Source organism: Tachyglossus aculeatus, chromosome 20 (assembly GCF_015852505.1).
Source record: "Tachyglossus aculeatus isolate mTacAcu1 chromosome 20, mTacAcu1.pri, whole genome shotgun sequence".
In the NCBI taxonomy this organism is placed as follows: domain Eukaryota; kingdom Metazoa; phylum Chordata; class Mammalia; order Monotremata; family Tachyglossidae; genus Tachyglossus; species Tachyglossus aculeatus.
The window spans coordinates 31,611,502-31,625,714 of record NC_052085.1 but is presented as its reverse complement, the minus strand read 5'-3'; the positions used below and the strand labels follow the sequence as shown (position 1 = coordinate 31,625,714).

The following is a 14,213-nucleotide window of genomic DNA, read 5'->3' as shown; positions in this document are numbered from 1 at the left end:
AGGTTGTCCCACATTGGGCTCACAATCTTAATCCCCATTTTACAGATGAGGGAACTGAGGGAAAGAGAAGTTAGGTGACTTGCCCCAAGTCACCCAACCGATAAGTGGCGGAGCTGGGATTAGAACCTATTCATTCATTCAAGTCGTATTTATTGAGCGCTTACTGCGTGCAGAGCACATTTCATTCATTCATTCAATCGTATTTATTGAGCGCTTACTGTGTGCAGAGCACTGTACTAAGCGCTTGGGAAGTCCAAGTTGGCAACATATAGAGACGGTCCCTATCCAACAGCGGGCTTACTCTGACTCCCAAGACTGTGCTCTTTCCACTGAGCCATGCTGCTTATTGTTATACTGTCCTCTCCCAAGCATTTAGTCCAGTGCTCTGCACACAGTAAGCGCTCAATAAATACGACTGAATCTATGCAGATCAATCAATCAACCGTATTTATTGAGCGCTTACTGTGTGCAGAGCACTGTACTAAGCACTTGGGAAGTCCAAGTTGGCACCATATAGGGACATGCCCTACCCAACAATGGGCTCACAGTCTAGTAGAGTCTTCTGGGTAGGGACCGTCTCTATATGTTGCCAACTTGGACTTCCCAAGCGCTTAGTACAGTGCTCTACACACAGTAAGCGCTCAATAAATAGGATTGAATGAATGAATGCTAAGCGCAGGCTAAACGGCCCCTGCGGGAGCAGGAATTAATAATCCTGTTGATGCATGGCCGCTTGGGGGCGCGCTCGTCTCCAACCGCGTGGGGGGACAGGACTGCGCAGGCGCAGACACCTGCGACAGCCCGCGCTGCGCATGCACCCTGGGCGCCCGCCTCCACGCCCTGTTTCGCGCATGCGCCCACCTGGAGCGCCCCCTCCCGGCCCCGGGCGGCAGCGCCGTCTCCCCGCCCCTACCCTCCAGAGCTGAGCACAGAGAGGGGGCGGGACTTGCCCCCCGCCACACAGCATTCATTCATTCAGTCGTATCTATTGACCCTGGAGATGGGAGGTCTGGATTTATTTATTTTATTTGTACATATTTATTCTATTTATTTTATTTTGTTAATATGTTTGGTTTTGTTGCCTGTCTCCCCCTTCTAGACTGTGAGCCCGCTGTTGGGTAGGGACCGTCTCTATAGGTTGCCAACTTGTACTTCCCAAGGGCTTAGTACAGTGCTGTGCACACAGTAAGCGCTCAATAAATACGATTGAATGAATGAATGCAGGCCCTTTCCGCCTCCTTGTGCAAGGAGTGAGCAGTGAATGGCTCCCAGGGGAAAGTGTGGGTGGAAAGGTCACCCGCCACACCCCACCCCAGCTTTTTCCACCCCAACCTTCGCCCCCACCCCGGCCTCACCCAGCCCCGGATGACTCCCGTGCGGGGTGTGTGGGGGTCCTCAGCCGTGACCCAGGATGCCATTAGGGGTTCTGACCTGAGAGAGGAAGAAGAGACATTACACGGCAGGTCCCACTGGAGACTTGGCTCGGACTGTTTTCCACTGTGGCCAATGCTCAGACGGCCCTCAAGAGGCCTTCTGGTCGAGCCCCCTGCCTCCGGGCGGAACTACAACCATTCCTGGAGGTTGGCTGGTCAGTAGGACCACCAAGGGAAGAATTCCAGGACAGCCCATCCCAGTGCCTAAAGAGCATCCGATCCAGCAACCCCCACCGTGGCCCACGGCTCTCTCTTGGCCGCCAACTGTGCCCCTCGATCTGCCTCGTCTCTGGTGCGATCCCTTCTTTTTGGGGGACCTGAGCCCGGGGAGAGAGGAAATGCCACGGAGGGAAGTTAGAGCGGGGGGGACAGTGTGGTTTGGTCAAGGAGAGCCGGGCGTCATGGGCCGGGAGATCTCGGGGGGGCCGGGAGTGAGGGGGGATGAGCCAGCAGGTGCCCGGAGGATGGGGGACGGGGGGCAGGAGCAGGAGGGGGTGAGGGGTAGTGGGACGCCGCGTGGCTCAGCGGAAAGAGCCCGGGCTTGGGAGCCAGAGGTCATGGGCTCTAATCCCGGCTCCGCCACATAATAATAATAATGATGGCATTTGTTAAGCGCTTACTATGTGCAAAGCACTGTTCTAAGCGCTGGGGGGATACAAGGTGATCAGACGGTCCCACGTGGGGCTCACAGTGTCTGCTGCGTGACCGTGGGCAAGTCACTTAACTTCTCTGAGCCTCCGTTCCCTCCTCTGTAAAATGGGGAGTAAGACTGTGAGCCCCACGTGGGACAACTTTGATTACCTTGTATCCCCCCAGCGCTTAGAACAATGCGCTCAATAAATACGATTGATGATGATGATGATGATAACCTGATCACCTTGCATCCCCCCACCACCAGCGCTTAGAACAGTGCTTTGCACGTAGTAAGCGCTTAACAAACTCCATCATTATTATTATTAGTGCCCAATTTTGCACTCCGGTTCCGCCAGCCCCGCCACCTCACAAAGACACGGGCAGGCCAGGGGTCAGTGCACAGTTTATTGTCTTCGTCCTGCTGAAGTGCGACGGCAACGGCAGCAGCAGCGGGCAACCGTGCCCCCACTCAGCTGGGGCGCTCCGGGCACCGCCCACGGCACAACACAAACAGCACCTTACGCTAGACCCGGCCGGCTCCGGACTCGTTCGCGGCGTAAACACGTGTTACAAATTATTCTTCTTTTTGGAAAGGAAAAAGAATAAATTAATAACTTAAGTGGTTAGCCATCCACAGTGATTTGAGGGAGTGGGGGGGGGGGGGAAAAACCAACAATCAGTTCTAAGCAGGGCCGCAAAAACACACGCTGTGCCCGTCTTCCGGGCCGACGCAGGAATCTCCCACTCCGAGGGCCGGGACTTCGGTCCCCGACCTTGAGGGTTTGGTGGCCACGTGTCCGGCTTTCGGCCGGCCCAGCCTGGATTTGGCCCTGGACGCCTTTATGTCCGGCATTTTCATTTTGAGCCCGAGCCTCCCTCGGCCGCGGCTCGGACCCGATACCTGAGTTCCCGGGACCCTGTGGGCACGGGGCCGTGAGGGAAGCCAAAGCCTCTGGATTAAATCGAGGGGCTGGGGGCTCTCTAGGATGGAGCAAGTGGTCCAGACTCGGCAGAGGGGAGTTTTGGGGCGGGGGTCCGAATCCGGAAGCCTTTCTGGGCCGGGGGCCCTTGAAAATTTGTCAAATGGTCCTACGTAGCCCAGGAGCCGGCTATGGGACGGAGACTATGTCCGGCCTGGTGTTCCTGTACCCACCCCAGGGCTCAGCGCAGTGCTTGGCACAGAGTCGGCTCTTCGTAAATACCTCAGTGACTATTGTAATTATTAAGAAAGGGGCAGGACCGGGGCTGCGATTTATTCGGGAAAGAAATGGCCCAGTCCTCTCGGCCGGCCCCCCAGCCAGACCGGGGCTGGGCAGGATGCCGCGGGCTCCCTCGGGCCCAGGTCAGGAAGGGGCTTTGGCCCTGGCCAGCGGAGAGGGTTCGGGTCCAGTTTGGTCCTCCATTTTTTGTGCCCCTGACCTCACTGTCCGTCCCCCCCGCAACCCTGGGCATTCTTCTTTGCCCCCTGGCTGGACCCCCCGTGCTCTGCTCTGGGCATCTCCCACTTTTGGGGGGCCCCATCTGCCAGTCCCCATCAGCCCCGGCTCCACACCCAGAGACGGAAGAGAGCCCACCTCCAGCCCTGGATCCCGCCTGGTTTCCCACTCCAACATGCTCCATCCGGCTCCGTGGGGGTTTAATTTTCACACGAGAGGGCCAGGGAAGGGGCCCGGGGGCCACGATGGGGTCAGAAACATCCAGTTTAGGGTGTTTCCTGCCCCAGGTGGCTGCTCCCTCGGAGTCCAGTCCAGGCAGCTGTGGGACGAATGAAGGTTTCGGCCCTCACGGCCGGAACCCAGGGGGCATCGGCCCCATCGCCGCCACGCAACTGGCCCTTGTAGACCCTCCTTTAGTGACAACCTGTCGGGGAGAAGAGGTGAGGGGCGGGAAACTGCAGTCCAGGGTCTTGAGGACATCATGACCCTCCCCCTGGTCCTCCCACACCAGGTTGGGGGACCCAGGCAGCGCGCAGAGCAGAGGCGGGCTGAGCCAGGCCGCGAGATCCTGATATCGAGTGGGCTCTCGCGGCTCGGCCCCCGGCAACCTCAGGGCCCGGTTGGGGCCGGGGGCTCGGCAGGGGCCCACCGGGGGTGGCCGTCGTCTCCGCAGACCCGGTCCCACCGGCGGCGGTCAGGGCTTGGCCCCCTTGCCGGGCTCAAAGGACTGGCGGACGTCCGTCCACTCCTGCATGGTGCTCTGCAGGGCCTGCGTCTTCTCCTTGTCCACCTGCACGTAGTCCACCTTCTCGTCGGAGGTGACCGACGAGGTGGAGGGCTGGGGCCGGCCGGGAGGAGACAGGCGCGGACGTCAGTCCCTGGGGTGGCAGCCGGCCGGTCGCCCTCTCCCCCTCCCCTCCCCCCGGCCCTCCTGCTCGGCCGCGGTGCCGGCTCCGGGTGGCACGGTACCCTGCTGCCACCGTTGGCGCAAAAGCCGTCCCCCTCCGTGGCATCTTGGAGAAGCAGCGTGGCTTAGTGGAAAGAGCCCGGGCTTGGGAGTCAGAGGTCGTGGGTTCGAATCCCGCCTCTGCCGCTTGGCAGCTGGGTGACATCGGGCAAGTCACACCTTCTCTGGGCCTCAGTTCCCTCCTCTGTAAAATGGGGATCAACCTCCCTTCTCTCCTTCTCCAGCCCAGCCCGCACCCTCCGCTCCTCTGCCGCCGCTAATCTCCTCACCGTTAGGCCTCGTTCTCGCCCGTCCCGCCATCGACCCCCGGCCCCCGTCCTCCCCCGGGCCTGGAATGCCCCCAATCCCTCTCCCCATCCGCCAAGCTAGCTCTCTTCCTCCCTTCAAGGCCCTAGTGAGAGCTCACCTCCTCCAGGAGGCCTTCCCAGACTGAGCCCCTTCCTTCCTCTCCCCCTCGTCCCCCTCTCCATCCCCCCCATCTTACCTCCTTCCCTTCCCCACAGCACCTGTATATATGTATATATGTTTGTACAGATTTATTACTCTATTTATTTATTTTACTTGTACATATCTATTCTATTTATTTTATTTTGTTAGTATGTTTGGTTTTGTTCTCTTTCTCCCCCTTTTAGACTGTGAGCCCACTGTTGGGTAGGGACTGTCTCTATATGTTGCCAATTTGTACTTCCCAAGTGCTTAGTACAGTGCTCTGCACACAGTAAGCGCTCAATAAATACGATTGATGATGATGATGATGATGATGAAGACTGCGTGCCCCACATGGGACAACCTGATTACCTTGTATCTACCCCAGTGCTTAGAACAGTGCTTGGCACATAGTAAGCGCTTAGCAAATGCCATTATTATTATCTTTGGACGCCGCCGCTGCCTGCCCGGGCCCTCCTCCTCCCCTCCGTCGCTCAGTTTCTCCTTCCGTCCTCTCAGCATCCCAGTTTCTCTGTGCCTCTCCACCTCTACCTGGCTGACTGTTCCTCCTCCTCCTCCTCCTCCCGCCCTCCACACCCCCACCTGGCATAGGGAAGCAGCATGGCTCAGTGGAAAGAGCCCGGGCTTTGGAGTCAGAGGCCACGGGTTCGAATCCCAGCTCCGCCACATGTCTGCTGCGTGACCTTGAGCAAGCCACTTAACTTCTCTGAGTCTCAGTTACCTCATCTGGAAAATGGGGATGAAGACTGTGAGCCCCACAGTCTTGATCACCTTGTATCTCCCCCAGTGCTTAGAACAGTGCTCTGCACATAGTAAGCGCTTAACAAATGCCATTATTATTATTATTATTATTATTATTCTGAGCCTCAGTTACCTCATCTGTAAAATGGGGATTAAGACTGTGAGCCCCACATGGGACAACCTCATCACCTTGTATCCCCCCCCCAGCGCTTAGAACAGTGCTCTGCACATAGTAAGCACTTAACAAATGCCATTATTATTATTATTATTATTCTGAGCCTCAGTTACCTCATCTGTAAAATGGGGATTAAGACAGTGAGCCCCACCTGGGACAACCTCATCACCTTGTATCCCCCCAGCGCTTAGAACAGTGCTCTGCACATAGTAAGCGCTTGACAAATGCCATTATTATTATTATTATTATTCTGAGCCTCAGTTACCTCATCTGTAAAATGGGGATTAAGACAGTGAGCCCCACATGGGACAACCTCATCACCTTGTATCCCCCCCCCCAGCGCTTAGAACAGTGCTCTGCACATAGTAAGCGCTTGACAGATGCCATTATTATTATTATTATTATTCTGAGCCTCAGTTACCTCATCTGTAAAATGGGGATTAAAACTGTGAGCCCCACATGGGACAACCTCATCACCTTGTATCCCCCCCCCAGCGCTTAGAACAGTGCTCTGCACATAGTAAGCACTTAACAAATGCCATTATTATTATTATTCTGAGCCTCAGTTACCTCATCTGTAAAATGGGGATTAAGACTGTGAGCCCCACATGGGACAACCTCATCACCTTGTATCCCCCCCACCAGCGCTTAGAACAGTGCTCTGCACATAGTAAGCGCTTAACAAATGCCATTATTATTATTATTATTATTCTGAGCCTCAGTCACCTCATCTGTAAAATGGGGATTAAGACTGTGAGCCCCACATGGGACAACCTCATCACCTTATATCCCCCCCTCAGCGCTCAGAACAGTGCTTTGCACATAGTAAGCGCTTAACAAATACCATCATTATTATTATTATCGGCCCTTTCAGGGGGGGAAGGGAGGGCTTGAGCCCCCCCAATGGTTCCCGTTGCCTCTGCTGATCCTGGTTACGTGTTTCACAGCAGGCCGCCCCTCTTTTCCGGCCCCTCCGCTTGCCCCTCACCTTAGCTGTCGGCGCCCATCAATCACCCAGATGCGAAACACGAGGCTCAGGAGCACCGAGCCGTCCCTCAGAGCAAGAGGGCCCCTTGGGGACGCGCCATCCCGTCCCGCCTTTCCTCCGCACCCGGCGAGCTGACCTTCCTGTGAGGGCTCGGAGAGCCGGGCTGGAAGTCCAGGGCCAGGTAATCCACGCTGCCCGTGCTCTTCTTGTGGGAGGGGCTGCTGGCACCGTGGGGGACGGGCGACGCCGACGCCGGGTTTTGCTGTGGCCCCGGAGGGCGGGAGGAATGGGAAATGGGTGGTGAGCACGAGTGGTCAAGTTGGAAAGGGTCCAGGGGGCAAACGCAGCTCCCCGCCTCACGCTCCCAGGGTAAAGGTTGGTGGGCCCAAGCATCCCCTCCGCTGGGCCGCGGGGCACTGCCACGGGGCAAAGGGGCGTAGAAGTCTTAGGCCCCGGGCCTTCCCCGTCCCAACACCCTCGGTTTGGCCCACTCCCCATCCGTTATTTGTAGCTCGTCCTCTATCATCAGTCGTATTTACGGAGCGCTTACTGTGTGCAGAGCACTGGACTAAGTGCTTGGGAATAACATCTAGAGACAGTCCCTACCCAACAGTGGGCTCACAGTCTAAAAGGGGGAGACGGAGAACAAAACCAAACATACTAACAAAATAAAATAAATAGAATAGATATGTACAGGTAAAATAAATAAATAGAGTCCTCTAGATCATAAAGTGGCTGTGGGAGGGGACTGGATCTACCAGCTCCTGGGAAGTCCGAGTTGGCAACATATAGAGACGGTCCCTACCCAACGGTGGGCTCACAGTCTAAAAGGGGGAGACGGAGAACAAAACCAAACATACTAACAAAATAAAATAAATAGGATAGATATGTACAGGTAAAATAAATTAATAGAGTCCTCTAGATTGTAAAGTGGCTGTGGGAGGGGACTGGATCTACCAGCTCCTGGGAAATCCAAGTTGGCAACATATAGAGACGGTCCCTACCCAACGGTGGGCTCACAGTCTAAAAGGGGGAGACGGAGAACAAAACCAAACATACTAACAAAATAAAATAAATAGAATAGATATGTACAGGTAAAATAAATTAATAGAGTCCTCTAGATTGTAAAGTGGCTGTGGGAGGGGACTGGATCTACCAGCTCCTGGGAAATCCAAGTTGGCAACATATAGAGACGGTCCCTACCCAACGGTGGGCTCACAGTCTAAAAGGGGGAGACGGAGAACAAAACCAAACATACTAACAAAATAAAATAAATAGAATAGATATGTACAGGTAAAATAAATTAATAGAGTCCTCTAGATTGTAAAGTGGCTGTGGGAGGGGACTGGATCTACCAGCTCCTGGGAAGTCCAAGTTGGCAACATATAGAGACGGTCCCTACCCAACGGTGGGCTCACAGTCTAAAAGGGGGAGACGGAGAACAAAATCAAACATACTAACAAAATAAAATAGAGTAGATATGTACAAGTAAAATAAATAGAGTCCTCTAGATCATAAAGTGGCTGTGGGAGGGGACTGGTTCTACCAGCTCCATTTATACTGCGCTCTCCAAAGTGCTTAGTACAGTGCTCTGCACACAGTGCGTGCTCAATAAATAGCACTGACCGATTGATCGGTGGGTGAGTTGGGGGTCTGGGGGGCAGGCCGAGGGGGGCTCACCATGGGAACGTAATTCTCCTCACTATCCCCGGAGTCCGTGCTAGTGACGCTTTGGCTGGAGACCGGCCGGCAGGCCTGGGAGCAGCCCCAGGTGAAGGTTTGGCTGCAATATAATAATAATAATGATGATGGCATTTGTTAAGCGCTTACTATGTGCAGAGCACTGTTCTAAGCGCTGGCGGGGGGATACAAGGTGATCAAATCATCCCACGTGGGGCTCACAGTCTTAATCCTCATTTTACAGATGAGGGAACTGAGGGTCAGAGAAGTTAGGTGACTTGACCAAGGTCACACAGGGCGATGGGGTGGGGGTGGGGTGGAGGATGCCCCACGTTGGCCATTACCGCCACCGGCCCTGCTCTGAGCGTCCCCGCCGCCTGCAGACCGCTGTGCTGGGTAACCGCTCCGCCGAGACACTCACGTTGGCCTGGACCAAGACCTGGTGACCGGGGATTTGAAGGGCAGCTCGTCGATGATGGCGTTGTTCCTGAGGTCCAGGGGGGTGGGCTTGGCTGGAGCAGACAGGGCACCGGGTCAGTCGGGAGAGGGGGAGGACACCGGGCGGCGGAGGCCGCCGTGGGCCCGGTGGGGTGGGGCCGCTGCAGGGCGTCCGCGGCGCTCAGGGAGATGGAAGCTTCTATCCGAGGATGGGACAGGCGGGGAGGCCCCAGGAACAGGCTGGGATCGGACTGGGAAATCTGGGAAGCCCAGGAAGGGTGGAAGGGCCCGGGGCTTGGCGGTCCAGAATCTGCTCCCCACGGCGGGGTCCGTCCGTGTCCCGTCATCATCATCATCAATCGTATTTATTGAGCGCTTACTGTGTGCAGAGCACTGTACTAGGCGCTTGGGAAGTACAACTTGGCAACATATAGAGACAGTCCCTACCCAACAGTGGGCTCACAGTCTAAAAGAGATGGGAAAGGAGGAGGAAAGGAGATGGGAAAGGAGGAGGAAAGGAGATGGGAAAGGAGATGGGAAAGACTGTGAGCCCAATGTTGGGTAGGGACTGTCTCTGTATGTTGTCAATTTGTACTTCCCAAGCACTTAGTACAGTGCTCTGCACATAGTAAGCGCTCAATAAATATGATTGATTGATTGATTGAAAGGAGGAGGAAAGGAGGAGGGAAGGAGATGGGAAAGGAGATGGGGAAGGAGGAGGGAAAGGAGGGGGAAAGGAGATGGGGAAGGAGGAGGGAAGGAGATGGGAAAGGAGGAGGGAAGGAGATGGGAAAGGAGGGGTAAAGGAGGAGGAAAGGAGATGGGAAAGGAGGAGGGAAGGAGATGGGAAAGGAGATGAGGAAGGAGGAGGGAAGGAGAAGGGAAAGGAGGAGGGAAGGAGATGGGAAAGGAGGAGGGAAGGAGATGGGAAAGGAGGGAGGAAGGAAGGATAAAGTAAAGCAAGTCTGCTTCGCAAGACCCCCACGGTCCCGGCCCACCAGTCACCCTCACCTTTGCGGTCCGGCTTGAGGTTGCGGTTGACGGGGGGCGGCTGGACCTCGCCCCCCCCGGCCGGGCCGCTGGGCCTGCGGCCTGGGACTGCCCCTGCTGCCCGAGAAGCCCAGGAGGTCCAAGTGGTGCGGGCCCGGGCTCATGGGAATGTAGAGGCCCTGGGGGCCGTCGGTCCCCCTGTCTGCCTGGAGCAGCGAGGCCGAGCCCGGGTTCATGGGGACGTAGTTGTCTTCCGAGGCGCCGCTGTCCGAGCGGCCCAGCGCCGCTTTGGCTCGCTGCGGGACGGATGGGGAGTCGGTGGAGGGGCAGCTGGGCCTCCGCCGCAGCGAGAGGGATAGGGATGAGACTCCACAAGTGTCGGACCTGGGGCGGGGAGTGCGTGTGTGTGCGTGGCAGAATCACCTTCTAGACGGCTGGAAGGCAGGGGGATGGATGGAATGACCCCCAGCCTCCCCTTCCAGGTTAGGAGCCCACAGTCCCCCCGGGAGTCCTTCGAGGCTCAGTTCTGGGTCCCCTTCTACTCTCTATCTACCCCACTTCATTCAATCGTATTTATTGAGCGCTTACTGTGTGCAGAGCACTGTACTCTAAGTCACTTCACTGGGCCTCAGTTACCTCCTCTGTAAAATGGGGATTAAGACCGTGAGCCCCACGTGGGATAACCTGATCACCTTGTAAATTCCCCAGCGCTTAGTTCAGTGCTTTGCACATAGTAAGCGCTTAATAAATGCCATCATTATTATTATTATATTGTTACTAAGCGCTTGGGAAGTACACTTCCTTGGAGAACTCACTTACTCCCACAGCTTCGACTCCAAACCCCGTCCTCACCCTGACTTTCTCATCGCTGTAGACAACAGCACCCTCCTCCCTGTCTCACGAGCCTGTAACCTTGGCGTCCCCCTCCGTCATCTCTCTCATCCGACCCGCAGAGCCACACTGTCACCAAATCCTGTTTGGGCCAGGGTTCGGGACCCGCGGGTAATGGCGGGGGGCTCTCGTCCCAAAGTGGTTGAGGAGCTGCACCCTCTGACCCTAGCAACGGTCCCGACAAATTCTCCCCCTTCCCGGAAAGCTGGTCTCTGGGATGCTGCCTGGCACGCGGCGGGGTGGGGGGAGCAGTCCCCTGGCTCCATTTCATTCAGTCGCATTTATTGAGCGCTTACTGTGTGCAGGGCACTGTACTAAGCACTTGATTTTGTGCACAGTGCATTCTCCGGGGTTGGTTCCTCCCAGGTGGGAGGTGCGGGAGGGGCGGCAGGGGATGGCACCTGGGGGAGACCCACCCCGGGGAATGCCACCGCCTGGGCCGCTTACCAGGTAGGAGCTGAAGCCTTCGTCGACGGACTCCACCGAGCGGCCCACGCTACCACTCCCAGGGCCGGGCTGGGGGTGCTCGCACATCTCACAGGAAGAGGCTGGAAGGGAGCAGAAAGAGGCCGTGGGCATCACGTGGGCGTCACTCCTCGTGCTCCTGGCATCGGGGCGGTCCGGGGGCCGGCTCCCCCGCTCGGCCCTGACGCCCAGGAAATCTCCGTAATCGACTGATCGACCAGCTCCGGCAGCAGGAGACGGCTTAGCCCCGCGGCGGGGAGGGAACGGGCTTGGCCAAGGAGTAGGCCCCTCACCCCGGGATCGAGTCCTGCCAGCCTGGGACCGTCCCCAAGCTGAGGGGTTGGCAGGGAGGGCCTGTCCTGACACCTTGTAACCTCCCCAGCGCTTAGAACAGTGCTTTGCACATAGTAAGCACTTAATAAATACCATCATTATTATTATTATTATTATTTGGAGTCAGAGGTCATGGGTGATTTTCAGCAAGTCACTTCACTTCTCTGCCTCAGTTCCCTTGCCTGTAAAATGGGGAGGAAGACTGTGAGCCCCCCGTGGGACAACCTGATCACCTTGTAATAATAATAATAATAATGATGGCATTTATTAAGCGCTTCCTATGTGCAAAGCACCGTTCTAAGCGCCAGGGAGGTTACAAGGTGATCAGATTGTCCCACATGGGGCTCACGGTCTTCATGCCCATTTCCCAGATGAGGGAAGTGAGGCCCAGAGAAGTGAAGCGACTTGCCCAAAGTCACAGAGCTGACAAGTGGCGGAGCCGGGATCCGAACCCCTGACCTCTGACTCCAAAGCCCGGGCTCTTTCCACTGAGCCACCAGGCACTGTGTTCAGTGCTGGGGTAGAGAGACGCTAAATCAGACTGGATACAGTCCATGTCGGCTCACAGTCATCGCCCCCATTTTACAGATGGAAGTTCGAGGCCCGGAGAGGTGAAGTGACTTGCCCAAGGTCACATAGAGCAGGCAAGTGGCAGGCCTAGGATTAGAAGCCAGCCTCCCAGGCCACGCTGCTTCTCCTTCCTCCTTCCATGGGCTACCTCCGTACCTTCCCCGGACCTCTGGCCTCAGTGACCGCCCCAGCGCTTAGAACGGCGCTTTGCACATAGTAAGCGCTTAATAAATGCTATCGTGATTATCATTATTTAAGATGACACAGTCTGGATGTGATCGCTCGATCTCAGGGGTTGGGCTGGGCACCGCCACACCGCCCCCGGGCCCTTCCCAAGCGCCGGAGCTGCAGGAGCGGGGTGACCTCCTCAGCCGGCCCGGGGCCAGAAGGTCCAGCCGAGTTGGGATTCATCCATTCATTCATTCAATCGTATTTATTGAGCGCTTCCTGTGCGCAGAGCACTGGACTAAGCGCTTGGGAAGTCCAAGTCGGCAACATCGAGAGACGGTCCCTACCCAACAGCGGGCTCACAGTCTAGAAGGGGGAGATATATTTATTACATAGTACATATTTATTACTCTATTTATTTTACTTGTACATATCTATTCTATTTATTTTATTTCGCTAGTATGTTTGGTTTTGTTCTCTGTCTCCCCCTTTTAGACCGTGAGCCCACTGTTGGGTAGGGACTGTCTCTGTATGTTGCCAATTTGTACTTCCCAAGAGCTTAGTACAGTGCTCTGCACATAGTAAAAAAACCCTCTCTTGACCCCACCTCACCTTCTAGTTATCGTCCCATATCCCTCCTACCATTCCTTTCCAAACTCCTTGAACGAGTTGTCTACACGCGCTGCCTAGAATTCCTCAACAACAACTCTCTCCTCGACCCCCTCCAGTCTGGCTTCCGTCCCCTTCATTCCACGGAAACTGCGCTCTCAAAGGTCACCAATGACCTCCTGCTTGCCAAATCCAACGGCTCATACTCTGTCCTAATCCTCCTCGACCTCTCAGCTGCCTTTGACACTGTGGACCACCCCCTTCTCCTCAACACGTTATCTGACCTTGGCTTCACAGACTCCGTCCTCTCCTGGTTCTCCTCTTATCTCTCTGGTCGTTCTTTCTCAGTCTCTTTTGCAGGCTCCTCCTCCCCCTCCCATCCTCTTACGGTGGGGGTTCCCCAAGGTTCAGTGCTTGGTCCCCTTCTGTTCTCAATATACACTCACTCCCTTGGTGACCTCATTCGCTCCCACGGCTTCAACTATCATCTCTACGCTGATGGCGCCCAGATCTCCATCTCTGCCCCTGCTCTCTCCCCCTCTCTCCAGGCTCGCATCTCCTCCTGCCTTCAGGACATCTCCATCTGGATGTCCGCCCGCCACCTAAAGCTCAACATGTCGAAGACTGAGCTCCTTGACTTCCCTCCCAAACCTTGTCCTCTCCCTGACTTTCCCATCTCTGTTGACGGCACTACCATCCTTCCCGTCTCACAAGCCCGCAACCGTGGTGTCATCCTCGACTCCGCTCTCTCATTCACCCCTCACATCCAAGCCGTCACCAAAACCTGCCGGTCTCAGCTCCGCAACATTGCCAAGATCCGCCCTTTCCTCTCCATCCAAACCGCTACCCTGCTAATTCAAGCTCTCATCCTATCCCGTCTGGACTACTGTACCAGCCTTCTCTCTGATCTCCCATCCTCGTGTCTCTCTCCACTTCAACCCATACTTCATGCTGCTGCCCGGATTATCTTTGTCCAGAAACGCTCTGGACATATCACTCCCCTCCTCAAAAACCTCCAATGGCTACCGATCAATCTGCGCATCAGGCAGAAACTCCTCACCCTGGGCTTCAAGGCTGTCCATCACCTCGCCCCCTCCTACCTCACCTCCCTTCTCTCCTTCTCCAGCCCAGCCCGCGACCTCCGCTCCTCCACCACTAATCTCCTCACTGTACCTCGCTCTCGCCTGTCCCGCCGTCGACCCCCGGCCCACGTCATCCCCCGGGCCTGGAATGCCCCCAATCCCTCTGC

At 56.0% G+C, this 14,213-nt stretch overlaps 1 protein-coding gene across 1 annotated transcript in view; it reads right to left on the bottom strand.

The window, feature by feature from the left end:
* Window positions 1-2,457: 2,457 nt before the first annotated feature.
* The window catches only part of GAB2 (GRB2 associated binding protein 2), a 50,994-nt gene continuing 39,238 nt past the window's right edge, over window positions 2,458-14,213 (bottom strand). The window contains 7 exon segments of the mRNA XM_038762089.1: window positions 2,458-4,340; window positions 6,957-7,082; window positions 8,501-8,603; window positions 8,922-9,012; window positions 9,950-10,043; window positions 10,045-10,224; window positions 11,267-11,367. Coding sequence (XP_038618017.1) covers window positions 4,197-4,340; window positions 6,957-7,082; window positions 8,501-8,603; window positions 8,922-9,012; window positions 9,950-10,043; window positions 10,045-10,224; window positions 11,267-11,367 — 839 coding nt within the window. The 3' untranslated portion in view covers window positions 2,458-4,196.